The sequence below is a fragment of the Phytophthora cinnamomi genome (assembly GCF_018691715.1).
Source record: "Phytophthora cinnamomi strain GKB4 chromosome Unknown Contig49, whole genome shotgun sequence".
Lineage (NCBI taxonomy): Eukaryota > Oomycota > Peronosporomycetes > Peronosporales > Peronosporaceae > Phytophthora > Phytophthora cinnamomi.
In genome coordinates, this window is record NW_027150982.1 from 657,377 (window position 1) to 681,676 (window position 24,300).

The 24,300-nt window shown below is 58.8% G+C and overlaps 12 protein-coding genes across 13 annotated transcripts; 5 read left to right on the forward strand and 7 right to left on the reverse strand.

The window, feature by feature from the left end:
* Positions 1-354: 354 nt before the first annotated feature.
* Positions 355-1,314, reverse strand: IUM83_08212 (heat shock transcription factor; the record flags this gene model as incomplete). Its single annotated transcript, XM_067932571.1, has 1 exon — positions 355-1,314. One exon carries the CDS (start codon positions 1,312-1,314, stop codon positions 355-357), a length of 960 nt encoding a protein of 319 aa, XP_067790128.1.
* A 1,271-nt stretch (positions 1,315-2,585) lies between these two features.
* On the reverse strand, positions 2,586-5,519 carry IUM83_08213 (translation initiation factor aIF-2; the record flags this gene model as incomplete). Its single annotated transcript, XM_067932572.1, has 1 exon — positions 2,586-5,519. One exon carries the CDS (start codon positions 5,517-5,519, stop codon positions 2,586-2,588), a length of 2,934 nt encoding a protein of 977 aa, XP_067790109.1.
* A 329-nt stretch (positions 5,520-5,848) lies between these two features.
* On the reverse strand, positions 5,849-6,634 carry IUM83_08214 (3-oxo-5-alpha-steroid 4-dehydrogenase; the record flags this gene model as incomplete). 2 transcript variants are annotated; one of them, XM_067932574.1, is made up of 1 exon in its annotated part: positions 5,849-6,634. In XM_067932574.1, the coding sequence occupies one exon, from the start codon at positions 6,632-6,634 to the stop codon at positions 5,849-5,851; it is 786 nt and encodes a 261-aa protein (XP_067790130.1). The 2 variants fall into 2 exon arrangements, with proteins under 2 accessions (XP_067790130.1, XP_067790129.1); XM_067932573.1 differs by having other exon boundaries at positions 5,849-6,142.
* A 710-nt stretch (positions 6,635-7,344) lies between these two features.
* IUM83_08215 (tho complex subunit 4-like) lies at positions 7,345-8,890 on the reverse strand (the record flags this gene model as incomplete). Its single annotated transcript, XM_067932575.1, has 7 exons — positions 7,345-7,426; positions 7,502-7,579; positions 7,652-7,775; positions 7,840-8,082; positions 8,161-8,284; positions 8,545-8,759; positions 8,839-8,890. The coding sequence occupies 7 exons, from the start codon at positions 8,888-8,890 to the stop codon at positions 7,345-7,347; spliced, it is 918 nt and encodes a 305-aa protein (XP_067790114.1).
* Positions 8,891-9,010: 120 nt separating this feature from the next.
* On the forward strand, positions 9,011-10,116 carry IUM83_08216 (High affinity copper uptake protein 1; the record flags this gene model as incomplete). Its single annotated transcript, XM_067932576.1, has 3 exons — positions 9,011-9,120; positions 9,207-9,312; positions 9,385-10,116. 3 exons carry the CDS (start codon positions 9,011-9,013, stop codon positions 10,114-10,116), a joined length of 948 nt encoding a protein of 315 aa, XP_067790113.1.
* A 122-nt stretch (positions 10,117-10,238) lies between these two features.
* IUM83_08217 (Molecular chaperone (DnaJ superfamily)) lies at positions 10,239-10,733 on the reverse strand (the record flags this gene model as incomplete). The annotated part of the gene is made up of 1 exon (XM_067932577.1): positions 10,239-10,733. One exon carries the CDS (start codon positions 10,731-10,733, stop codon positions 10,239-10,241), a length of 495 nt encoding a protein of 164 aa, XP_067790112.1.
* A 189-nt stretch (positions 10,734-10,922) lies between these two features.
* On the forward strand, positions 10,923-11,848 carry IUM83_08218 (uncharacterized protein; the record flags this gene model as incomplete). Its single annotated transcript, XM_067932578.1, has 3 exons — positions 10,923-10,994; positions 11,067-11,761; positions 11,839-11,848. The coding sequence occupies 3 exons, from the start codon at positions 10,923-10,925 to the stop codon at positions 11,846-11,848; spliced, it is 777 nt and encodes a 258-aa protein (XP_067790012.1).
* Positions 11,849-12,017: 169 nt separating this feature from the next.
* Positions 12,018-14,325, forward strand: IUM83_08219 (Extracellular matrix protein; the record flags this gene model as incomplete). The annotated part of the gene is made up of 2 exons (XM_067932579.1): positions 12,018-12,469; positions 12,540-14,325. The coding sequence occupies 2 exons, from the start codon at positions 12,018-12,020 to the stop codon at positions 14,323-14,325; spliced, it is 2,238 nt and encodes a 745-aa protein (XP_067790108.1).
* Positions 14,326-17,360: 3,035 nt separating this feature from the next.
* On the reverse strand, positions 17,361-18,929 carry IUM83_08220 (mitochondrial-processing peptidase subunit alpha-like; the record flags this gene model as incomplete). The annotated part of the gene is made up of 1 exon (XM_067932580.1): positions 17,361-18,929. The coding sequence occupies one exon, from the start codon at positions 18,927-18,929 to the stop codon at positions 17,361-17,363; it is 1,569 nt and encodes a 522-aa protein (XP_067790127.1).
* A 244-nt stretch (positions 18,930-19,173) lies between these two features.
* IUM83_08221 (tRNA pseudouridine(38-40) synthase) lies at positions 19,174-20,840 on the forward strand (the record flags this gene model as incomplete). The annotated part of the gene is made up of 3 exons (XM_067932581.1): positions 19,174-20,536; positions 20,711-20,754; positions 20,835-20,840. The coding sequence occupies 3 exons, from the start codon at positions 19,174-19,176 to the stop codon at positions 20,838-20,840; spliced, it is 1,413 nt and encodes a 470-aa protein (XP_067789974.1).
* Positions 20,841-21,357: 517 nt separating this feature from the next.
* Positions 21,358-22,998, forward strand: IUM83_08222 (Voltage-gated Ion Channel (VIC) Superfamily; the record flags this gene model as incomplete). Its single annotated transcript, XM_067932582.1, has 2 exons — positions 21,358-21,598; positions 21,668-22,998. 2 exons carry the CDS (start codon positions 21,358-21,360, stop codon positions 22,996-22,998), a joined length of 1,572 nt encoding a protein of 523 aa, XP_067789972.1.
* A 78-nt stretch (positions 22,999-23,076) lies between these two features.
* Positions 23,077-24,285, reverse strand: IUM83_08223 (Voltage-gated Ion Channel (VIC) Superfamily; the record flags this gene model as incomplete). Its single annotated transcript, XM_067932583.1, has 1 exon — positions 23,077-24,285. The coding sequence occupies one exon, from the start codon at positions 24,283-24,285 to the stop codon at positions 23,077-23,079; it is 1,209 nt and encodes a 402-aa protein (XP_067789973.1).
* Between the last annotated feature and the right edge of the window lie 15 nt (positions 24,286-24,300).

The window sequence follows — 24,300 nt, forward strand, 5'->3', positions numbered from 1 at the left end:
ATGGCAATAATGGTCGCAGGCGACACATGCATCCTGAGGACTTCAGTCGCTACGGAGGCCGTGGGTATCAAAACGAAGGATACCACCGCGACCGCATGGGAGGGTCAAACTCGCGACCTCACTAGCTGACCGACAGCAAAAAGGCTGCTACGGCACTTCGTATTAACCCCTTCAGTATTACCGATGCTGGAGTTGTGGTAGCTCTCCGATGTATAGAAGACGGCGCTTTGCTGGATGGACACCTGTGACATTAGTATGGACGTTGGTGGACATGTGATGATGATGAATAACAACAACAACACCGTCGTATTTGAGGGTTGATCCCCTGATGTCTAATAACCAGATACGCTTCACTCAGTGTAATCTCCACTGCCCGCGCTCCTGCTCGAAGTGCGTACGGCCGACAGGAGCGAAAAACGAGTCGCTGTCCCAAGCGTACGGGGACGAAGGGTACAGCGCTCCTCCACCGTTCTGGCTTGCGGCGGCGTACAACGTGCCCGCTGGGCCGAAGTCCAAGCACTCGTTCAACATCCGCAGCTCGAACATCTTCTCCATGGAGCGGCTGTCGTGACGCTCCGACACGGGCGCAACGGGGAGGATGATGTCGTGCAGCTCTTCCACGGAGAAGTTGAAGGCCTGCTCGGACGACGTGCTGGTGGGGGTGCCGTTGCAGTCCTCGCCGGCCTTCAGGAAGCCCACGGGGTCCGTCACCCACCGCGGTGCACACCTGGCTGGAACGGCGTCCTCGGCCGCGCTGCTCTCGAGACGGCGGTAGCAGTCGCTGTCGTGCTTGCTCGACTTGGCAGCAGCAGAGGTGGCGTGGTCTGCAGGTCGCATCAGCTCCGTGAACGTCCGCTTGCGTCGCGCTCCAGAGGACGCGCCGACCGCGCGCACGCCGTTGGCCGGCGGCCGGCGACTGATGAAGTCCGCGAGCTGCTGCGGGTGGCAGCGCACGAGGTGGTGGTGGCTGAAGGTGCAGACGCTGGACTGCGTCTTGGTCCACTTGCGGAAGCCGAAGTTGTTGAGCTGGCGCTGGAAGCTGGCGAACTTGCCGTGCTTGAAGTACTTGGGCAGCACCGCCACCTCGAGGCGCTTGGTGTCGAAGATCTGGAAGTACGTGCCGTCCTTGGACCACGTGAGGATGGCCTGGTCCTCGTAGTGCAGGATGTCGTACAGGCTGCGCAGGAACTTGGGCACGCGCATGGCGCGCAGCGAGCTGGCCTTGGCCGCGGCCACGGGCCCGACCAGGCCGCGCTCCGGGAGCAGGCCGAGCGGCGGCTGCTGCATGGGGGGCATGCGCACGCGGTGCATCATGGTCGCTGCGGAGGGTAGAACGGTAGAACGGAAGGGTATCGCTAGCTAGCTGCTCGGACGAGATCCAATTGCGAAGTGAGGTCGCGCCCGCCCGCCGCGGCTTGCATCCCGCCGTTCGGTCCCGCTTTCAGTGGGGCCGGTCTCCATCTCGCCACCACCAGAAGCGCCGCCCCCAACATGCACACAGCCACGTGCGGCGACGTTCCAAGTAGCACGTTGCTTCGCGCCAGCGCCGCGGTTCCCCGCGTTCAGCTGGGCCGCATCGTCCTCCGCCCGCGCTTGGGGCCGGACACGCTGGCGCACGTCGCGCATTTGGGCTGTCCCTCCTGGCCAGATCCGCCGCGCGCTGGCCAGCGAATCCTCCAGCCGGTCAACTTCAACGCCGCCGAAGTCTCCGTTAAACGCCGCGCAGGCAAAATCCAGCCCTTCCGAGTCGCGCGGTGCCGTGGACGGCAGCAGCGTTGGGAGGGGTTATCTATCGTCCTGCAGCTTCCAGGCGCGCCGGGACGCGGTGCCTGCTCGCCAGCACCAGCACGCGACTGGTATAGGGCCCGCGGTCGGTGGTCTATGCCGACGTCTGCAATGCTGCGACCGACCAGCTCGCGGCGCTGGAGCTGCTGCGTGCCAGATTCAGGCGCTCGTGGGCGTCTTGAGGGTCTCGCCGTCCAGCTGAGGGCCTCGTCACCAAGCGGCTGAAACGTGGACGCCACCGGCAAGACGCTCCTGCCTACCTGCTTGCCTGCCGTGCATGCATGGCTCCAGCTCCGCTCAGCGCGATCATCTCGGCGCTGAGCACTGCCGTCGCCCTCGTGACGCGGCGCGCGTGAAGCCTGCGTCTTCTACTCAGTGGCCTGGTCGCACACGCAGAAAATCCCGGCGGCGGCACCATTGCAAGGGTGCGCAGACAGCTGGGAGACACCGTGACGGGGCTCCGGCGCGCGGGGCTATTGGTAACGGCGCCGCAGCCTCGCTGGTGCTGCACCGCGGCGACGCGCTGCCTCCGGTGCGCCAAGGCGGAGCTGATTTCACCTAGGACGCAGCGGTGTCGTGCGCGATGCGATCGGAGCTCGAGCTGCCTGCGCGCGCGCGATGTCACCGCTGCGCTGAACTCCGCTGACTCCTAGCCGGAGCTCTCGCATGTCGACGAAAAGCAAACATCATATATTGCTAGAACCGCTAACTGCCGCCGCTGGCAACACCTACTGATCTCAAGAGGACCCGCAGGCCGAGTCCTCTTGACACCCTCTGGCCGCGAACGTTCGCCGCGACGTCTAAATGATATCGAACACCTTCTTGAGCTTGATGACGAGCTGCCAGTCCTCCTTCTGCAGGTCTTCCCTGAAATTCTCCTTCAGCGCGTCGATGCTCTGGCGCGTCAGGCGCGACACGAGCTTGTTCTTGTGGTCGAAGTGGCGGCCGTACATGACGCTGCCCTCGTTGTCTATCCGCACGGCCACGGACGCGCCCTTCTTGGCGCGGTCCACCTCCTTGTGCTCGCGCTCGATGGAGCCCACCTTGCCCACCAGGAAGCCGCCCGCGGACGGCACCACGAGCGGCGTGCCCACCTTCAGGATGCCCTCTTCCACGTCCACGCCAAGAATGATCGGGTCCTTCTTGTTGAACACGCAGTTGGGCAGGATCTTCAGCACGCACGGGAACACGGCAACCTCCGCGAACTCCTCGCGACGCGCCTGGCGGAAGTTGTCCATGTACGCCGTGAACTGGTCGAACAGGTGGTAGATAATGTCAGCTGTGAAAATGCGCACACCGAGTTCCGAGGCCAGCTCCGTGGCGTCGCTGTGAACCTTCACGTCGAACGCCAGGATGGTGGCGAACTCGGGCTGGTGCTCCAGCTGCACTGAGGCACGCATAACATCCTTCTTGTGCACGGGTCCGATGTTTACGCACGAGACCGGAATGGGCGGGTCACACGTACGCAAGAACTCCAGCAGGGCCTCAAGCGCACCCAGGGTCGAAGCTTGCACCATCACACCGCGGCGGGTGGCCTTCACCGAGTCCAGGATGCCCGTCAGGTCGGACATGACCGAGTCCTTGAGCTCCTCAACGTCGTCGTCAGGGCCAACCACGTAAATCTGCGTACCAGCGACGGCCTTCTCAAGCCCCTGCGCGCAAATCTTGACACCCATAGCGGCCTTCATCTTCTGGTGGTGGAGGTACTCGCCCTTCACACGAATTTCCTTCATGGGGTGCGGGGTCAGCAACGAACGGATCGTCGTCACAACAGGTCCGTCTAGTGTACACACGACGATAGTCGATCCTTCTTCCAGTGTACCATTCACCAGAATCGTATCGATTGTGGTACCGAGACCCTCGATAACCTTCACCTCAAGCACGGTACACTGCAGAATATCCACGAAAGCCAGCGACTTCGCCATGCGCTCCTGCGTCAAGCGCGTCAACATCATAAGCAGATCGGGGACACCCTCGCCCGAGATAGCACTGGTAGGAATGAGCGAGACCGTGTGCGCTAGGTCCTTGTTGCGCCAGTACACCTCGGCGTTCAGCTTCTGCTCGGCAAACTCGACGATAATCGACTTCATGCGGTCCTCGAACTCGCGAATGACGTGCTCGTTCTGGTGCTTGAGGGCCTCCTGGACGGGCATATCGGGCATCGTCTTCCAGCCGTAGCAACGATCGATCTTGTTCAGCGCCACCACGAACGGGGCCTTCTTCTGACGCAGCAGGCGCAGCGACTCCAACGTCTGCGGTTCCAGACCGTGCATGATATCAACCACCAGAATGGCGATATCACACAGCGACGAACCACGCGAACGCAAGTTCGTGAAAGACTCGTGACCAGGCGTATCAATCACAAGCAAACCGGGCAGGCGGTAGTCGAGCTTCATCGTCTCGGCGAGACGCGCCGTCTTCTGCTTGATGGCCTCCACGGGGAAGAAGGTCGCACCAATCTGCTGGGTAATACCACCAGCCTCTGCGTCCTGCACCTTGGTTTTACGGATGTTGTCAAGCAGCTTGGTCTTACCGGTATCGACGTGACCCATGATACAGCAAATGGGCGAACGGAGGTTGTCCAGGGACACGTTGGCGCGCGCCGCGGCCTCGCGCTCGCGACGACGCTCAGCAGCCTCCTTCTTCTTACGCTCCGCCTCCATCTTGGCCTTGGACCGCTGGCGCTCCTCCTCCGCCTCCTGGCGCATCTGCTCGGCCTGCTCCTCCTGGCGCTTCTTGAGCGCGATACCCTGCTGGCGCAGACGCTCCTGCTCCTTCTTCTGCTCGAGCACGAGCAGGTCCTCGTCTCCGTCGCTGTCGCTCTCCTCGGCAGCAGCCTCCTCCTTCACCTCGTGCAGCTTGTCCTCCAGCGAGGCCACGACGTCGCTGGTCTCCCAGTCCTCGTCATCCCAGGCGTCGGGGGCCTCGTCCTCCTCCTGCTGTGCCTGGGCGGCGTCCTCGGCCGCCTCCCAGTCGTCCACCTCCTCTTCCTCCTGCTGCTTCTCCACCTTCTTGGGCTCCACCTTCTTGACCTGCTCCTTCTTGGGCTCGTCCTTCTTGTCGTTCTTCTTGTTCTTCTTCTTGTTGTCCGAGTACACGACCTTCTTCTTCTCGCCGCCGGCGGTGGGCACGATGCCCGCCTGCTGCATGGCCTCGAGGGCGGCCTGGGCCTTGGCCGCCTTCTGCTTCTGGGCCTTGGTCATGTACGTGCCCTCCTTCTTCTGGCGCTCGATCTTGGCGGCGCGCGCCTCCTTCTTCTTGCGGCGGGCCTCCTCCTCGCGCTCGATCTCGGCGAGGCGCTTGGCCTCCTCCTCCTGCGCGATGCGCTCCTGCTCCAGGCGCTCCTGCTCCAGGCGCTCCTGCTCCGCCTTGAGCGCGGCCTGGCGCTCCATCAGCGCCTTGGCCGCGGCCGACATGGGCTTCTTGTCGTCGTCCTTCTTGGCGTCGGCGTTGGGCTTCTTCTTGCCCTTCTTCTTCTTCTTCTTGTCGTCCTTCTTCTCTCCGCCGGCGGCGGGGGCCACGCCCAGCGACGCCAGGTACGCGGCGGCGGCGGCGTCCACGTCCGACGGCTTGTCCTCCTGCTGCTGCGTCGCCTGGTCCTGCGCCGCCTCCTGCTGCTGCGGCGTGGCGCCCTCGACGGGCGCGAACTCGTTCAGCAGGTCGTCGAGGTCGTCCGAGGCGGCGGCCGTGCCCGCGGCCTTCTTGGCGGTCTTCTTCCCCTTCTTCGGCGCCATCTTGGCTCGGCTCGACTGTGGATGTGCGGAGGATTTCCGGTTCTGCTTCCCGTAGGCTCGCCAATCAATGGCCCACACGATTCTACCCGCCCATACTGGGGACAAGAGAACAGAACCGGTTCCACCGGTTTCCAAACGGTATCCTAGCGTTTAGGCAATTTTACCAGTCCTTCGTTGAGAAAGATAGTGTAGGTCGAGGTGTGTGCATTATTCGAGCGCTGGCAATGAGCCGCACTGCACAAGAAACAAAGATACTGGAGTTGAAGTGGAAGTCCAATTGAGGCTCGAAGATCACTACCCGTAGACTTTTACGGATTATTTGCCGGCGTCTACCACAGGAACGGGATGATCGCTCGGCGGTTTGCCGGGTACTCGTCGCGGAACTTGTCTTGGTACCAGCGGTGGTTGCTCAGAGCCCGGGGGATGAGGTTCGTGGCGGTGTACACAGCGAACGACAGGCCTGCGGGCGATTGAGACAGCAACGTCCAGCCCGTCCACTCCAGCAGCTCGCTCAGGTAGTTGGGCGACGAAACGAACTCGAACAGGCCTCCGTGGGGAATCTTGTAGCCCGACTCGCCAGGTTTGCGCAGATTGATCAGTACTTGGTCAGAGTAGATGTTCATCGACAGACCGAACACGAAGAGAGCGACGCCAGCGTAGAACGAGGGTCGTGAAAACGTGTCGTCCCCGCTGTAGTCGCCGAAATGGCTCAGGTACCGAGCATTGATGTACGCGTTGACCATGTTGTAGAAGTCCCCAGAGAGCATCACGGTCAGCGGCATGCGTTTGTCCTTGCTGGCGCGAATGAGGAACGGGTAGATGTACGACCGGTAGACGTAGTGGCACCCCCACAAGCTTGCGGCGATGAGCGGGGTTGTTTCCGAGCGGTGCTCGCCCCACGAGTACACGATCGCGAACCAAACGGCCGACGGGCTCTCCATCAAGACCCAGCCGAGGCGCGTGTTCACCGTTGGTCCCCACCCGGGCCGAACGTGGCGTCCGTAGGGTGCAGTGATGACGGTCGTCGCCACGTACGTCACCACGCCTAGCGCGAACACCCCCTTCACCAGCCACCCATGCAGCTCTTCCTCCGTCTTGATACCGAGCACGTCCATCGTGATGTGTGAACGTCAAAATGGCAATGTCTATCCGACAGCAACCAATCAGCTACATAGTGGATATACTCTATACGGATACCTTCACTTCCATTCGCCATAGCGAGCAATGCAGCAAACGGCAGCCTGCACACGCAATTATTCTCGCTGAATGTCACCGATCCCACAGTGCGTCGTTCTATTAGTGTTTTGCAACGGCACTCGTCACTGGCCTGTAGTCAACGGTATTTCCTGATAGCTGTCCTATTGCTAAAGCTACGCCAGATCCACAACGGTCGAGCAAGTGGGCCACGTCCACGCTGGAGAATCGTTCCAGTCGGCAAGTCGGCGTGGCTTTACTTGACGGACTTGGACCAATCTTGGATCAGCACAACGCACGATAAAACCGGCAACAGCACAGGACTTCGTTCCAGCGGCAGGTAGTTCTCGGGCCACAGCGTTGGCGCTACGGGGCACACACCTTCGCCAGGAATCCGTTTTCAGGGTCATGGGGATGCTTTATTCAAATAGGGGAGCGTGTCGCGAGAAGTCTTTCATCCACCGTCATTCCACGTGTCGGCGGCACTTCAAACATTCGATCACTCGCTCTGCTGAACGTGGCGAACACGCACACCCGTTAAATGCAATGTACCAAAACAACTATGCATGGTCTCAAGCTTGACGTTCCAGCCGAAGACGAGCATCATGTTGGATGCGCATCGACTTCACGTTTATGCGTCCTTCATGTAAGTGTCCATCTCGTTGTCCAGTTCTTCAGCTGTCTTGGACGGAGCAGTATCCTTACCACGGCCGCTGCGGCACAAAGAGAATAACACAGATGTCAGACCACCTTCCACAGTAGCAGCTATGAAGCATTAACAAGCATACCCCTGGCTGTCCTTATCGTTGCGCCCGCGACGTCTGTTGCGGCGGCCCTTCTGCTGGTCGTTATTGTCGTTGTTGCCACTGCATAAAGCACGAGACTACGATCAGACCCCATACCCAGCTAAATCGATGCGTGCATCAATGACGCCCTACCCGAAGGAGACCTTGAACTTCACATCCTTGTCGTCACGCTCAAGCGCCGTGCCGAACAGTCCGTTGCGAACATTCTTGTCCGAGTCCAGCGTGATCTGCATCGGCTGTCCGTCCAGTGTGCGTCCTACACATCCCCAAACGCTTAGCGTCCAGCTAAAATCCATCACATGCGCAGAGAGTCGTCGTACCATCGTATTGTTTGATGGCCTTGTCTGCGTCCGAGCGGCGGGCGAACCAGACGCGCGCGATGCCCTTGGAGCGGCCGGAGCGGTCGTACACAATCTCCGCCTTGGACACCTTGCCCACCGTGCCGAAGAGCTCGCGCACTTCCTCCTCCAGGATGTCGAACTTGAGGTTCTTCACCAGGATCTTCGTGCCGGGGCTGGCCGCGTCCTTGCCGCCGAGACGCGACAGGATGGAGGACGAGCCGCCTGCAGGACAACCGTCAACCGACGCGTCAGTAAAGGCCTGGTCTCGTCACCGCACGTAGATAGATCGTCGCGTCGCACCTTTCTTGCCGCCATTGTTGCCGGGCTTCTTGACCACCACGGAGCGCTTCTTTCCGCCGCGGCTGTTGCCGCTGTCGGGGGCGTCGTCCAGGTCGACGTCCATGTCATCGTCGTCGTCGCCGCGCTTTGGGACAAGCAGCAGGGAGAAGAAGCAAAGCCACGTGTGAAAATTTCGGTCCACCAACGCAACGAAACGTCCGTCCCCGCCCGCTGCAGCAACATCCAGGCTCGACAGGGCGCCGAGCTCCCCGCAGAGGGAGGGGGGAGTGGAAGTCCTGCCAGGTCCATCGCAGAGACCGCGGAGGGAGGCACGAGAGGAGGAGGACGGCACGTAGAGAGAAGGATACGGTCGACCTTCCGCTCAGGTCAGGCCGCCACACTTACGGAGCGCGAGTAGGGCTGGTTGCGGCCGCGGTTGCGTCGGCGGCCGCCGCGGATGGGGCCGGGGGCCGCGTCCTTGTCCTTGTTGGCTCTGGCCGGGCGCGACGCCGGGTTGGAGGCGCGGCTCTTCTTCTGAGCGATGAGGTCGTCCAGGCTCATGTCGAGGGAGGCGAGGATGGACGACATCTTGCACTGGGTCTCTATTGGTCGCTGGGTCACTGCGCACAGAGCAACGGGGAGGCAGGCGGCGGTCAGCGCGGGCTCTGGGAACGTCGGAGAGCCGGCGGTCGTTCGTACCTGCGGGTTTCTTCGTGGAGTGAGCCACGAATCGCTGGAAAAAAGGGGGCATGTTGCGCCAAGCTGGAGCGACCTTCGCGCCACCTCCCATACTAACGCCGTGTGGGGAAAAACAGAAACGGACAGAGGAGCGATCCTAAGCGGCGAGGAAGCGCCGAGTATCAGTTCCAAGATGAGGACGCTGCTGGGCGCCGCGCTGTGCGGCCTGGCGGCTGCGACGTCGGCTGTGTCGGCCGCCACCTTGTTCCCCCACGTGCCGGTGCTGCTGTGGTCCCAGAGCCCGTGCGTTTCGCCCCCATTTCTCCCTTTATTATCTCTCGATTGTGGATCTTACAGAGCTCTTCGCTGTGTGTCTGTCCTCCGTGCAGCGTCTTCGCCGCGTCGAACGCCTACCTGAGCTCCGAGATGGACGAGGCCGCGGTGGCGTCCGCTGTGCAGCGCGTGCTCTCGCGCGACGCGAGTGCTGACAAGGAGGTGCGTCGGTGTCTGCGGATTGTCTTCCGAGGCTCAATTCAAGCTGATAACCGTCGTTGTTGCTCCTATTAGGGCGTGCTGAGCACTCAGCTCTCTACGTCGCAGCCGTCGGAGGTGCTGTGTCTCTTCCTGCTGCCGTCGCTGACCTCGGACGACGTCTCCCAGCTCGCTAGAGCGGCGGAGCAGACGTCCTTCGTGCAGAACGCCGTGCAGAGCGCCAAGTCGTCGGTGGTGATCCCGCACTCCACGCGCACCAAGCCGCTGCTGCCCGAGATGACGAGTGCCCAGCCGCACATCGTGGCCGCGCAGGACCTGGACGTGTTTATCGCCTCCGCGGAGGGCAAGACGCTGCTCTCCGACGGCAAGACGGACCTGCTGGTGGTGCAGCTCCCGGAGGACATGACACTGCCCGACGTGGACGCCGCGATCCAGACGGCGTCGAGCAGCCTCAACGCCGCCACTGGTGGCAAGACGGACTTTGGCCTTACTGGCAACGACGCCAGCTCGGTGGAGCTGCAGGACCCTCTGGCGCGTCGCCTCTCGGCGCAGGCCAAGGCCAAGAAAACCAACGCGACCGTCGAGGCTGCGATTCTGTGCGAAGCGGGCTACCTCGTTGGCTACAGCGCGGCGGGCAAGGCCTTCTGCTTCTCGCACTACGTGAACATCACGCCCGACATCATGGCGGGCCTTCTCTTTGGCATGCTCTTTATCTTTATGGCGTACATCGGGCTGGGCGTGCTGCACCAGATCCAGACGCCGCAGAGGTACCCGTCGCACGGAGCCCCGCGCGGCAAGGAGTTCTAATTGCTCGTCCTCATAAGCACCAGCAGCGAGCAAAAGCCGCCAGGACGTCGGTCGCATCGAGAGGCAGGAAGCATGCAAAGCACAATGAAAGTTTTATATTCCCCCAGCGTCTGCAGCATTTATCAGGACGCGCTGCCCCGCAGCACGCGGATGTGCAGCGAGCAGCCCGTGCAGGGCACCACGTCCACGCCGTCCTGCAGCTCCTCGTCCGTGACCTCGTACAGCTCTCCGCAGCGGCACTGGTGCGTGAACAGCACCTCGTCCTCGTCCAGCACCTCGCGCTGCATGTCTGCGAGCGGCACCTCGTCCGAGACCACGACCAGCTCCTGCTCGCGCTGGCGCAGCAGCGCGTCCTGCTGCAGCTTGGCGTCGTACTGGCGCCGCCGCTCGGCGCTGCGCAGCGTCTCGTAGGCCTCCTGCACGCGCAGGAAGCGCTGCTCGTCGTCCGCGCTCGGGCTCAGGCGCTTGTCCGGGTGGCAGCGGCGCGCCGCCTGGTGGTACGCGCGCCGCACGTCGTCGGCGCTGCAGCTCGGCGCCAGGCCCAGCACCTCGTAGAAGGAGGCGGTCATAAATACCGGTATCACCGCGACGGAAGGTCCGCCCTCGGTTGGTGGCATCCAATCCGCGGTCTCTCGTGATTGGATGCCTTTGCGCCCGTTCAGCCATACGGCGCGTTCGAGGAACGCGCCGCCCTAGCCCTGTTCTTCGCACAAGTCTCAGGTCGAGTTGCAGTCCAATTCCAATACCGGTAGCGTCGCCGTCCTGCCCGCGCTGCTGCTCCCTGCCCTGCCTCTTCCTCTCTCCGTCTGTGGACGCGTGTGCCCCGCCGCGTCGTGAAGCTGGCGCGCCTCCTCCTCGTGGCCGATGGCGCTGAAATGGTGCGTGTCTCCTGTCCTTCCTGCCACGTTGAACCTCCAGCTTCTCACGCCTGTGTGCTCCATGCTCCACAGAGCCTCCCTACGACCGGCGGCACTGATCGAGGCGCCTTCAGCCCGCTAGCCGCGTTGCCCTCGCTCCAGCTCCCGTCGCCGTCGCCTGCGCCGCCGTCCTACTCCATCCCGCGGGCCCAGATCGTCGCCAACGTCCATGGACTCCCGACCCGCAAGCGCAGCCTCAGCGGCGACTCGCAGACCTCCAGCACGCCGCCTCGCGTGGCGTTCGCAGCGCCGCTCGTGTCGTTCGCTCGCTCTCCGTCTCCGGCGGCATTGAGCGCGCCGACTTCCAGCGCCGCTCCGACGACCGCGTCGCTGCTGTCGCCGCTGCGCTGCCAGTTGCCGGCGCCGCCCAGCGCCAAGCGGCTGCGTCGAGAGCCGCTGAGCCCCACGTCGGTGGGGGAGGTCTCCGACGCCAAGAAGCTGCCGCCCGCCAAGGCCGCGACGCCCGGCGCCGCGCAGATGCAGTCGATGCTGCGAGGTCTGCAGCATCTGTCGACGTGCAGTGCCGGCGGCTGCGCGAACCCGCTGTGTGTGTCGTCGAGGGCCTTCGTAGACAAAGTGAAAGCTCATCGCGCGAGCATGAAGGGCAAGGCCTCGCACGACGAGAAGAGGTGCGGCGCGTGCAAGCTCTGGGGGACCATTGTGAGGGCGCACGCCCCCACCTGCTCCGCCGGCGCTGCGTGCCTTGTGCCCGGGTGCCCGCCGCAGCAGTGACGTGATCTGGGCTGTGAATGGAGCAGAAGCCCAAGCGACTAACTTGAAACATGTTTTTTTTTTCTTTTTGGAGGCCATCCTGATGTGTAGCGAGCATGACGAGGAGCACTATTTTCGTTGTGAGAGCATGCAGGCTATCCCGGGCTTAGTGGCGGTTAAGCAGCAGCATTTCGTTCACTTCCGGCAGCGCCACACGCCGTTTGCAACGGACCGGAGGAAGCAGCAGTGAGGACGTGGGCCCGGACAGCGAGTATGGTGCTCAAATTCTGCAGCCCCCCGTGGAGCGAGGTGTCTACTGTTGGGTCGTCGATCAACCACGATTCAGAGGAGGACCGCCCCGCTCCAGAGGGGCAGCGATCGAGTGCGGAGCGAGCATGGGACGAGCTGCTGACTGCCGCGTTCCGAGCCAAGCAAAGTGACGGCTCGAATCGCTGGGAGAAGGAGTTCAGCGTCTTCTTCGACGACAGCAAGCCTGTGGGGCTGGGCTTCCAGCCTGCCGCGAAAAGCAACAAGTTCAGCCTCGTGCCTGCTGAGAGCTACGCGTGTGTCGTTCGGGATGTGGCACCTGCGGGGCTCGCTGCAGATTACAATGCGCGGTGCCGAGCTGCAGGCGACTACTCTCGCATCATCGTCGACCAACTGCGGGTGCGCGGAGTGAATGGCAACGACGTCGCCAATATTGCGTACGCGGATGTTCTTCAGATGTGAGTGTGTTGTGTGTGCTGTCTTGAGTGCTAGAAACATTCTCTAAATGCTGCTGTTGCTTGCTTTCAGGATGCGCGATGCGAAACCAGCGTTGACCTTGCTACTGGCCGACATCACCTCTGGGTTAGTGAATGCAGGCCTCGAAGAGCGATCGAAAAGTTTGAGTAGCCTCGCGTCATCGAAACAACCTCGACGCCGAAGCAGTCTATCGATGGGACCTGGAAATCCCAACTCGCGGCGCAGCAGCCATGCCCTTCTCGAGACGAAAAATGACTGTGTTCAGCTCCCCGAGACAACCAATCTAGGAGAAGAAGGTTCGAACGAGCTGGTGATCAGCCTTAAAACCGAGTATCTTGAAGTAAGCCAGCAGCTCAGCTCCGTTCGAGAGCAACTTACTGCGTTACAGCAAGAGCGTGAAGAGGCTGTGAAGCGGGAACAGGACGTCGCAGCGCGTCAACTTGAAACTTTACTACAGGAGACCCGCAAGGTCCAGCGCGAGCGTGACGACATGGTTGCAGTCAATAAACTACTACTCAGACACAAGCGAGCGTCTACAGCAAAGCAAGCCGAATTGGAAGCAGTGAAAACCGAACAAGTGCAGCTGCAACGCCACCAAGAAGAGCTCGAGCAGGCACTGCAGGGCTTACAGGCTCAACTTGCAGAGCAGACGGCGGCTGCTGAAGAAAGTCGAGAACAAGTGAACCAAATTCGCCATGAGAAAGAGATGCTGGCACTACAGTGGCAGGAGATGCAGGAGGAGCACCAAGACACCCAGAAACAAGTTGATGAACTGCACGACCGGCTTGTCGACGCTCAACGAGCGCATCGCGCTGTCGAGGTTGTGCTCGCAGCACTTCGAACTTCGCATGCAGCGAAGACTCAGCAGGTGCGAGAGCTGAAGGCTGCATTAGAGGCTGCCAACGCGCGCGCTGAAGCAGCCGACGAAACGCGCCCTGGCACAGATACCCCTGCTGCCGCTCAACCAAGTCACGAAAAGCCCGCATTTCCGCCACAAGCAGAAACGGAGGCACCAGCTACATCACTTCCACTATTGGATCGGTTGAAGGACGGGACTCTTGACCTGAACGAGCATCGAGAGGAGTTGCTAGCAGAGATCTCGTGTCATTACCAGCAGCTTCAACAATTGCAGGAACAAGTCCGCGCGTTGGAGTTGGTGAACACTACAAGCAAGCAGTTGTTGGCTTCACTACACGAGGAACTTCGCGAAGCTCAGAACCGCGAGCGCAATATGCGCGGTGAGTTTAGCGCTGAGCTCGAAGTTGTCCGGAAGAAAGTGGGGGAGGAAGCGCAAGCCGTACAAAACGATCTGAAGCGCCAGATTCACGACCTCGAGCAGCGTTGCGAGGACGAGCGAGCGGAGAAACTTCGACTTCAGGTGGCGGTGGACGAGTTGGAAGGTGCTAGTCGGGCCCGTGCTACAGCCCAAGCAAAGGACCAGGAATTTCTCGCACAATTCAAGAGACAGCTTGAAAACGGCATCGTCGTGACCAAGTTCGGGGCTCGCGGCGTGCCTCACCAACGTGTCGTGTATGCAGATGCTCAGTGCCACTGGCTGTCTTGGCGTTCGCCTGCAACGTCGGTCGCCCACGGCTCGTTGATGCAGCCGAAGGCCGACGCGAAAGTAGACACGTGCGATCTGGTTGAGGTGTTACCCGGCGCAACGACGGAGACCTTCGCTCGTCAGCGCCCTGATGCACCTGCCCGCTGCTTCTCGCTCGTGTTCGTGCACCCTTGCCGAACGTTGGACTTACAGGCAGATACTGCTGCTCAGTGCCAGCAGTACCTTCGAGGCTTTCGTTTGCTGCAGGAGGAAGCTGCGCTTAAGCGCTGCTAGATATTTCATGCTAGCAGAACTTTCAGTGTTCATCGACTGCAGCATTCAATGTATTTGCCTAATCCTTTCACCGTGTTGACATTTAAGCGACCATGTTAGGAGAATGGTGGCCAAAGAGGACGTTGGTGAGCGCGCCGCAGCCACGAATCTCATGCGTACTCTTGAAGCCGAGACGATTCAGGGGCTCATGTCCACGCTGCCGTCGTCCTCGAAGCGACTTCGTGAGCAGACACATTGAAAAATTCCCTTGGCCGCTCATTCTACTCGGAATGAGTTGAATGGAGGACACCAATCAAGTCCAAGTCGTCCAGGCGGCTACGCATCCAGAGACACTTCTCTTTCCGGAGGAAAGTCGGTGCAGTGAGTACACAACGACAGTGGATGCGTCAAGTGCAAATACGAAGGGCCCGGACAACCATAAAGACGTCTTGCCCCACAACCAGCTTCGGATCGACTTCCACATTGTGAGAATCGCAGCGGTAGCTTCTCTGGTTGCTGGTGCTATCGTATTGATATCGGTATTGTTCATGGGAGACGGAGTTACGCTTTGGACGTTTCCTTCCTCCGAGAAAAACGATGCCGACCGAAAGAAACTGCTGGACTGGTGCAACTCGGTATCCGGCAATGCGATGTCGCTCATCGTCAGACAGGTCGATTTCGCTCTACAACTTCTCGTCGTGGTCTCACTGCTGTGCCTTGCGGCAAGGTGGACGACAAATCGCGAAGCAGCAAGTTTTCTGGCGAATGCGGTGCCGACGCTGATGATAGCTGTCCTCAGCTTTCTGGTTTGCAACGGTCCGACCGCGCTTAACGTGCCGTTAACTGCTGGAGTGTCAGAAGCGCGTATTGTGGTTGAAGACCTCAATTCTCAGACTACTCCAAGCACAAGCATCCTGTTTGAAAACTCGTCCGCGCTGGCATGGAGTCCGTCCTTGGCGGAAAAGGCTAGCAACAACTCGATTCTAAATACGATTTTGCGCTCCCGGCTTGTTGCTACACAACCAACTTCGGCGCCATATTGCAATTTCACGTTCAGCGATCCTATCGAACCTCCTACAGTTTCGTTTGCATATCCGTCAGTCGATTGGCATCTAGGTGCGCTGCCAACACCACTTGAACCAAAAGCCAATTTTTCTTTACTCCCATTTCCGAACACAAGGCTTCCAACGAATATACCGCTACAAACAACACACACACTGTTCCGTGTATCTCTGAGTCGACTATATCGATTGCTTGGAGGGTTATGGAGCTACCAAACGTTCTGTGAATTTTTGCGCAGAAACCGTGATCCGGTGTATAAGAAATGGACTGGTAATAGCGCTGCCGAAAGGGAGGACACGGTTACATCTATGCGTGATATCATGAGCTTCGCGGGTGACAATAGCGTGGAGGCCTCGAGTGAGATCCTTGGTCATCTCTTTGCGGACTCAAGCTCCGTCATCAAGGAAGAGGTCGAGGCAGATTTCCAATACTTCGAAGTTGCGAAATCGATTGGCTTCTCGGCATTGACCATAAGAATTCGAGCGATGTTAACGTTCCTTTGATCACACGCCAGTGGTGCTCCAGGGATGGATGCATATTGCCAAACGTGGCTGGATTGTTTGGTGCTGCGCTTGCAGAAATCAAACCTGGCATCAACGTAAGCACATTATGCAGTCAAGGAGAGTCGCCAGAGAAAGTTATACCTTCGTCGATGTTGATTTCCACGACAAATCTGATTGTTCGTTGCTACTTGTTTCTCTCGGAAAGCGACTTGGCGGACAGGATTTAGACTTTGAGGATTCGAGTCCTCCTACAATTATTGCAACGGGAATTCGAATGACTTTTACGCTGACGATCGGAATCTTCAGTTGGGAGATCGACGACCTTGCCAGTGTATACAATGCAACTTGCGATATCAACACAACAACCGCCGATCAAACGGGGTGCGAAGGAATTCGAGCTACCACACCCTCTCTTGAGAAGCAAAATAAGGTCGCGTTGGTGCGCCGGACTGAATTATCCTTTGGAGAGCTCAACAATTTCACCCACCAGATGCAGACAGCGTTCTGTGATTACGCTATAACGGAGCCTTATTTTGCTTGGAAGAAAATAATTAGCGTCGACAACCCCCCTCCCTCCATTCTATTTCCGCGAAACTTTGAAGTAGTTACAAATTCGACAACAACATACCTTCCGAGTATTAGCAAAGATAACTGCGACTATTTTACGGATATGCTCATCAAAAATGTGATGACAAACCATCTGTACGCTGAAGAAAGTCTGCAAATGCCCTATACAGCTGCATTTCACTATGTTATGCAGAATGGAGTACTGCCCACGAAGTCGTTTGGTGGATTGTCGATGTCTTGGGTAGTTCCAACAGCGTCAATGTGCAGGTGTCGATTCCTCACATCAACGCCACAACCTCTTTTTGCGGTTGTGGAGTGGTAATGATACTCATCACGGCAGCAATTATACTTCACAAACGAGGAAAACGTATCATTAAGTCCAGCAGGAGTGACGCTGTGATTGCTGAAGCAATGCTGAACCCCGACAAGTATCCTCGCTCCATGCTTAGTCTCTCTTTGGACCACTATGTCCAAGGTAGTGGTAAACTGCATCGAGTCCACTTGATCAACTCCAGCTTGAAACCTCAGTGTTTACTGAAAAGCCAGGGACAGCACAACACTCGGCGAAGCTCCTCACGGTTCCCCGAGTCATGAAGAACTTTAAAACACAGTGCTAGGCTACCTGTGCAGACTCTTCTTTCGACTTCTCGTGGATTTCAGCGACATCGAAACGAACAACAAACTTCAACTCTGCCCGATTCCAAGGCTTTCGCCACTTCATACTTTGCTCTCTTTGCATGTATCCGTCATTACCAGCATCCACGAATCCATATAATTCCAGTTTGCCTTTTTTCTATTGCTTTTCTTCCCTTTCTGGCTGAGCAACAAGTTCCTCCTACTGTTTATTTAGTCATCTCGCCTACCTACGGCGGATGGAGTCCTCGCCACTCAACCGGATTGATCTGCTCGATTGAATGCACCCACTCATTCGCTCAGTCCTTCCTTAATGCCAGCCACGACCTGCTGATACTGCGGGAACCGAGGGATGTCTCCCGAGTAAACCAGGCTGGGCGGGTTCTGCATAGCCTCCTTCACGATTCGCTGGATATCTGCGGCCGTGACCTGGTCGATCTTGGCGCACACAGACTCGGGCGTCTCTCGCTCGCCGTACGTGAGCAGCTGACGACCGATGTCTTCGTACAGGATCATGCGGGACTCGAGGTTCATGAGCACCGACGACTTGAGCTGGTTTTTGGCACGCGCGAGCTCGATGGCGTCGACGGGTCGGTTGGCCACGCTCAGCATCTGGTTGCACAACAGCGCCACGAGGTTGCTGGTGTGCGACGGGAGGCACGCGCCGTAGATGCCGAGCAGACCCACGTCCGCGTGGATGGACGAGAAGGCGAAGGCCGACTCGACCCAGTAGAAGCGGTTCAGCACGCTCGTGTACAGCCGCGAGTACATGCCCTTGCCGGGCCCGCCCGCAGAGAAGCTGTCACCGCCGCCCAGCAGCGTGTGGAGCACGCAGATAGGAACCAGGTCCTCGTGGTGCCAGCCACCGGTGGGGAAGGCCAGCGCCGCGTACGAGAACTCGGACTCCGGGTTCGGTAGCGGGTAGAGTCCGCCCGTGTAGATCACGGGCTCCAGCGTCCCAGGGCTCGAGGGCGTCGCCATGGGCGTGCCCGCTGGGGCCACGGGGACGTCGGCGAAGAACTTCTCCGCGTACTTGACCAGCCGCGCGTGGTCGACGCCCGAGCCGGCCAGCACCATCTTCTGCGCCACGAAGTGCTCGGCGCGAAACTTCTTGACCTTGTCCACCGTGAGCGCGTCGATCTTGTCGAGCGGACACTGCAGCGGCCGGCCCAGCGGCGTGTCGGCGCCGTAGGCGGCCGCGTGGATGAACTCCTGCAGCATGGCCGGCGGGTTCTCCATCAGGTCCTCGGTCTGGATGCGCATGATGGCCTTGATGCCCTCCATCTCGTCGGGCACGAGGTCCACGTTGAGGATGGCGTCGGCCAGCAGCTCCAGGCCCTTCTCCACGTTGTCGCGCAGCAGGTCGATCGTGTAGATGATCTGCTCGCGGCCGCACGAGGACGTCGTGAGCGCGCCGATGTCCTCGATCTCGTGCACCAGCTGCGCGTGCGAGCGCGTCGTGGTGCTCTTGAAGCCCAGGTGCTCCAGCAGGTGGCTCACGCCCACGCTCTCGTCGTCCTCGAAGCGGCTGCCGGCGTCGATGAAGATGCCGAGCGTGGCGGCCTGGCCGTACGTCTCCTGCGAGATCACGCGCAGGCCCGAGGGCAGCACCGAGATCTCCGTCTGAGGGGGCTTCAGCTGGCTCGCGGGCTTCAGCTGCGGCAGGCCGGGCAGCTCGCGCTCCAGCGACAGCTGCGGCTTGGCGTCCGCGGACAGCTCCGGCCGCAGGATGTCCTTGGGGTCCACGGCGCTCGGCGTCTGCGCCTGCGAGAACGCGCGCGCCTGCAGCGTCTGCAGCGGCGCCAGGCGGCAGTTGGCCACGCGCACGGCCGCGCGGCGCAGCGTCTGCAGGCTGCGCATCGACCTAAGAACTAACGTGCTGCCACCGCTGAGACTTGGCTAATGACCGCCGTCCGACCGCTTCGACCCTCAGAATGATAAGGTTGGTGTGCGTCACACAATAATGCTAGGTTGGTGTGGATCACACATTAATGCAAGGTTAGTGTGCCGAACACAATAATGTGCGGTACACCGTACTCGATTTCCCACCGTTTTCATTACTCGCAATAACCCCATTATTGCCAGCCATTCGACATTGGACACCATGGCCGGCAAGCGCAAGAAGACGCACTGGGCCGTGCGCCGCAAGAACAAGCAGGCGCGGCGCGAGGGCCGGCCGGACGAGCCGGAGGACACGCGGGTGGACCGCCGTGCCGACCGCTCGGAGGCCGTGCACCCAGGCTCGTACGCGGCGCAGCGGCCGCTGCAGCGGCCGGCGGCCGATGCGTCCGAGCCGCTGCCCACCAAGCGCCGCTACGGCCTGTGGGTGGCCTTCTGCGGCAAGAACTACAGCGGCATGCAGATGAACGAGGGCGTGAAGACCATCGAGGCCGAGCTGGAACGCGCGCTGTTCGCGGCCGGCGGCATCGCCGAGAGCAACTTCGGCTTCCTGCAGAAGATCGGCTGGAGCCGCGCGGCCCGCACGGACAAGGGCGTGCACGCGGCGGGCCAGCTGCTCACGGCCAAGCTGCACGTGGGCGACGACGTGGCCGGCTTCGTGGCCAAGGTGAACGCCGCGCTGCCCGCGGACATCCGCGTGATGCACATGGTCACGGTCACCAAGAACTTCAACGCCAAGATGACGTGCGACCAGCGCACGTACGAGTACCTGGCGCCTACCTTCATCTTCGCCCAGCGCGCACGCGGCTCCGGCGGGAAGGAAGCCGGAAAATCGGAGGAGAAAGGAGAAGAAACCGCGGCGCAGTGGCCCGCGGACCTCCGCGACTCGGAGGAGGGCTTCGACCACAACGTGGTGATCGACAGCACGACGCTGGAGGCGCACAAGGCCTTCCGCCTGAGTGACGAGACGCTGGAGAAGCTGAACGCCACGCTCAAGGAGTACGTGGGCACGCACAACTTCCACAACTTCACGTCCAAGATGGAGCCCACCAACCCTCAGGCCAATCGCTTCATCATTTCGTTCGAGGCCGAGCGCCCGTTCGTGCAGAACGACATGGAGTGGGTGCGCCTGCGCGTGGTGGGCCAGAGTTTCCTGCTGCACCACATCCGCAAGATGATCGGCACGGCCGTGGAGATCGTGTCTGGTGTCACGGACCCCTCGACGATCGAGCGCGCCATGCAGCTGACCAAGATGGACTTGCCCAAGGCGCCTAGTGTAGGTCTGTACTTGGCGCAAGCACACTTCGAGGTGTACAACTTAAAGATGGCCGAGTCGATTCAGACGTCCCACCCACCGTTGGACCTGAAGGAGCCCGCTGTTGCTGCGGCGGTGGAGCAATTCAAGCGCGATTTCATCTTTGACCATATTATGAAGCACGAAGAGCGCACTCGCACGTATGCGAAGTGGCTACGCACTATGGAGGTATTGCCGTTCGACTACGTGGCTAAGCCGTACTTGGAGTGGAAAAAGGAGAAGGAAGAGGAAGCAGAGCGCACTGACCGTGCGGGTAGGCGGGAATTGGCCAAAGCAGCGCGAGCGGAGATTGCTGCTTAGGCTAATACCACCACCGAGGTACTAGCGACAGTAGAAGTTCCCAAGCCTGAGGAGGAATCGGCCACCAGTTGAGAGCAGCTCTGGATGACTGCACAACTTTGAATCATTTTGTTCATTTCATGAATAGACTGCTGGAGTCGATGGCTGCACGCGGTTGGTCCAAGAAGTCAGGTTCCAGACATAGCAGCTTCGGGCTGAGCTTTCGCAATAATACTAACGTGTTGCTCTCCGAAACCATTGCATATTTTTAGGACTAACTGCTGTGCCATGTGTGCCTTTCTTGTGAAAGGGGCCCAGCTTGCTGTTTAGCGTGAGGGTGCTCTGGACGCGTCCAGGTCACCATCGCCACGCTTACTGTAGACTGGTGACATTTGCTTGGTTTGATCGAAGCACAAGAGCAGCGCCATCACCATGCGAGATTCTGGAGGCCCCGTCGAGCTCTCAGAAACAGCTTTGAAGCTCTCGAAGGTGATCGAACGCGAAGCCAGACGCAGAACAGAGCTGCACAGCTCCCGGATATTCCGACTTCAATCTCATCTCCCGTCGTTTCCACGGATGAGAACTGTGGAGAGTCAGCGAAGCCAGCGGAGCGTACGCAGTCGGCGGTCTATGTCTGTAACACCGACACCAGAGGAGGCCATGGTAGTCACAACAGCGGAAACCAGTAATCCTCAGTTACCTGTCGACGTAGCCAAAGCTGCAAAGGGAAATCTAATGCGACAAGGTTCGAAGGTTGATTCTCACATTGACGACACTGAAGAGCCTATGAGTTGCATGCAAAAGATCTGGGTCTTCTTCGAGGACCCTCAGTCGTCTACTCCCGCGTACTACTTCTCGCTGAGCATATATGGATTCATCGTATTGTCCACCTTCGCCTTTGTCGCTGAAACGGAGGCTGCTTTCGATCCTTACACGCCAGAGCTTAACGGTGTGGAGAAAATTTGTGCTGCCGTCTTCTCGTTTGAGCTCGTTAGTCGTTTTCTCGTGTGCCCCAGTAAAATGATGTTCCTCCGAGGTAAGTAATTGGTCTCCGTTTTATGCGTCGAAGATGCATGTACTGACGACATCTCCTTCACACTTCCAGATTACTCCAACTGGATAGACTTTGTGGCAGTCTTCCCCTTTTACATGGAGTCCCTGTTGGCAATCGACAAGGCTGGGTCCCTCGGGGCCATTCGTATTGTGCGGCTTATTCGTGTGGCACGCGTACTGAAGATGTCACGGTATTCGTCTGCAATCCAAGTTTTCACACAGGCCATCGCCATAAGCCTAAAGCCGCTGACCATGCTGATATTCCTCATGTCGATCGCAATGATAATTTTCTCGTCTGCCATCTACTTCGCCGAGTATACAAACGATGGTTGTCGTGCAGACGGATGGATGGGCAAGTGTGACACTGATTCTTCTGGAAACATTAATACTACCGATGTGGTTTATTCCGTATCTGTAGCCGCCGCGGTAGCAGCGGTAGAGACTGGCAAGGCTTGCGTGTGCGTGGATCCAAACCCATACCAAGGCATCGCCACGTCCTTTTGGTGGTGTATCGTCACCATGTCAACTGTGGGGTATGGAGATATGACGCCTGTGACTTGGATGGGCAAGGTGGTAGGGGGTTGCACTGTTCTCGCGGGAATGCTGGTGCTCGCGCTGCCTATCACGGTCATCGGCACCAATTTCCAGAAAGTCATGAAATCCGTCATGCATGAAACCATGAAGGGTAACGTGGACTTCCTCAAGGGAAAGCGCATGCTCTGTCGCAACGAGATCGAGGCCATCCTGGAGCGATTTCATGCTGTCACAGAAGGGATTCATCTCGATATCGACGACATAATTAACGTGTACGACACGGACAACAGCGGCATGCTTGAGGACGACGAACTCGCCAAGTTTCGCAACGACCTTGAGGTTCTGCAAAATCGTGCCTTTATGAATCAACTAGTCGTGCCTGGCGTTGGTCTCCATCAGCACCACCGCCCGTCCTCCACACATACAAGGCATCGATCAGGCGCTGTCACCACCGCGCCCTCACCGACAGAACTGCTTTTGCAAAGCAAAGCCCGCACAGACAGTTTTGGGCACCGCTATTCTAGCACCATCGTGTCTCATCCTTCGGCCTCGCGCATTACTCTTGCCACCCCTGATCCAAGGAATGTCGACACAAATGCAGCTATCGATGCAATACCTCAAAGTGGGCCTAGTGGTGATTTGGCTGGCCTCGCTCAGCCAACACTAGCAGTGTCCAGCAGCTCATCTCATTTAATCATGCCGGACAATGAGCTGTTGCTTCGCCTACTCGATATGCAGGAGAGTTTCCAGGAGCGACTTATTGAAACAGAGCAGCGGCTCGAGACCAAGCTGAGCAACCTGACCAAGATCCTTATGCGCCTCGAAGATATGATGGAGGCGGATGACTGAAACTGTTTAGTAATCAAAACTTTCTGCTACTGCGTCAATTATTCGGTGGTTCGCTCTAAGTTGATAGGCTGCGAGCCTCTAGGTGAAGGTATCTGCAGTGCCCATGCTCCCCTTCGGAACTAGCAGTTCCATGAAAAGCTCAAATGTGTCCTCCCACGCCTCCATCACTTCTGGGGACGCCCCCCTCAGCGCTCGCTTCAGCTGTTGACTCCCTTGCTTCAGCTTCGCGCTTTCACTCACGATTCCTTCGTTTGTGTTGGTTTCGTCCATTTCATCCTCACCGTCTTCATCGTCGCTGTCACCGTCACTACTATCACTGCTCTCGTTGTCTTCATCGTCATCGTTGCTACTTAACCATTCGGTAACAAACTTGCTCGAGGTTTTCTTCTGTTTTACAGCAAGTTGTGCAGTTGCCAATACCAGCTTAAAATACGGGTGTGACTGAAGCACCTGTAGCAGGTGATCGGACTTCAGGACGAACAGGTCGCAAGCACGGATCGTTGTCACCGTCATGAGGCTTACGGAATGACCAAGTATTCCAGTTTCGCCGAAATAATCTCCTCCTCGAAAGCGGCTAGCGGGGTACATCAGCGGATTGGACGCGCTCTTGGACAACAGATATCCGCGAACCACGAAATACATGGCCTTGCACACACTACCTTCCACAATGACTGCTTCTCCTCGAGGATATCCTTCAAACCGAAGGAATTTGGCGATTGAGTACGTGAGGTTGGCAAGGTGGAACTTGACACTGTAGTCAGGTTTTTCAACTACTTCTGCACCAGCACCTTTGCCTTTAGGTTTGACCTCGCCCTTATTAGCATCGCCACTCTCAGAGTCCGCATCACCATGAATTCCACCGCGTATCAGCGGACGAAAGACACGGTACATGAACAAGCTGAGTGGTTGTTTGGCAATGACCATGATGCCCTCGGTTCGAACGCTTGCAGGAAGGTCTTCGAAGATAAGCTGATAGTCAACTCCTGCGTGAGAGGACCACCACGACGTGAGAAAGTTATCAGCACGCTGCTTCAGCGCTGTGCTGACTTTCCAACGTGCCAGAGAGCGCTCGACGATGAGGTGGTTTTTGCGAAACTGCACTTCGTTATCGATGTACAGCAAAAACACATTGGCCATTTCAGCGATCATGAGGGCCATGATCAGCTGGCCAATGAATGATATCACAATCGTGAAACCAAAGTTAAGCTGCGATGCGGGCACAAACGTTCTGCTTTTCTTCACAAACGCTGTGACCGCGAACGCCAAACCTCGGAAGAGTCTCAACATCAATAAATCTGGCGA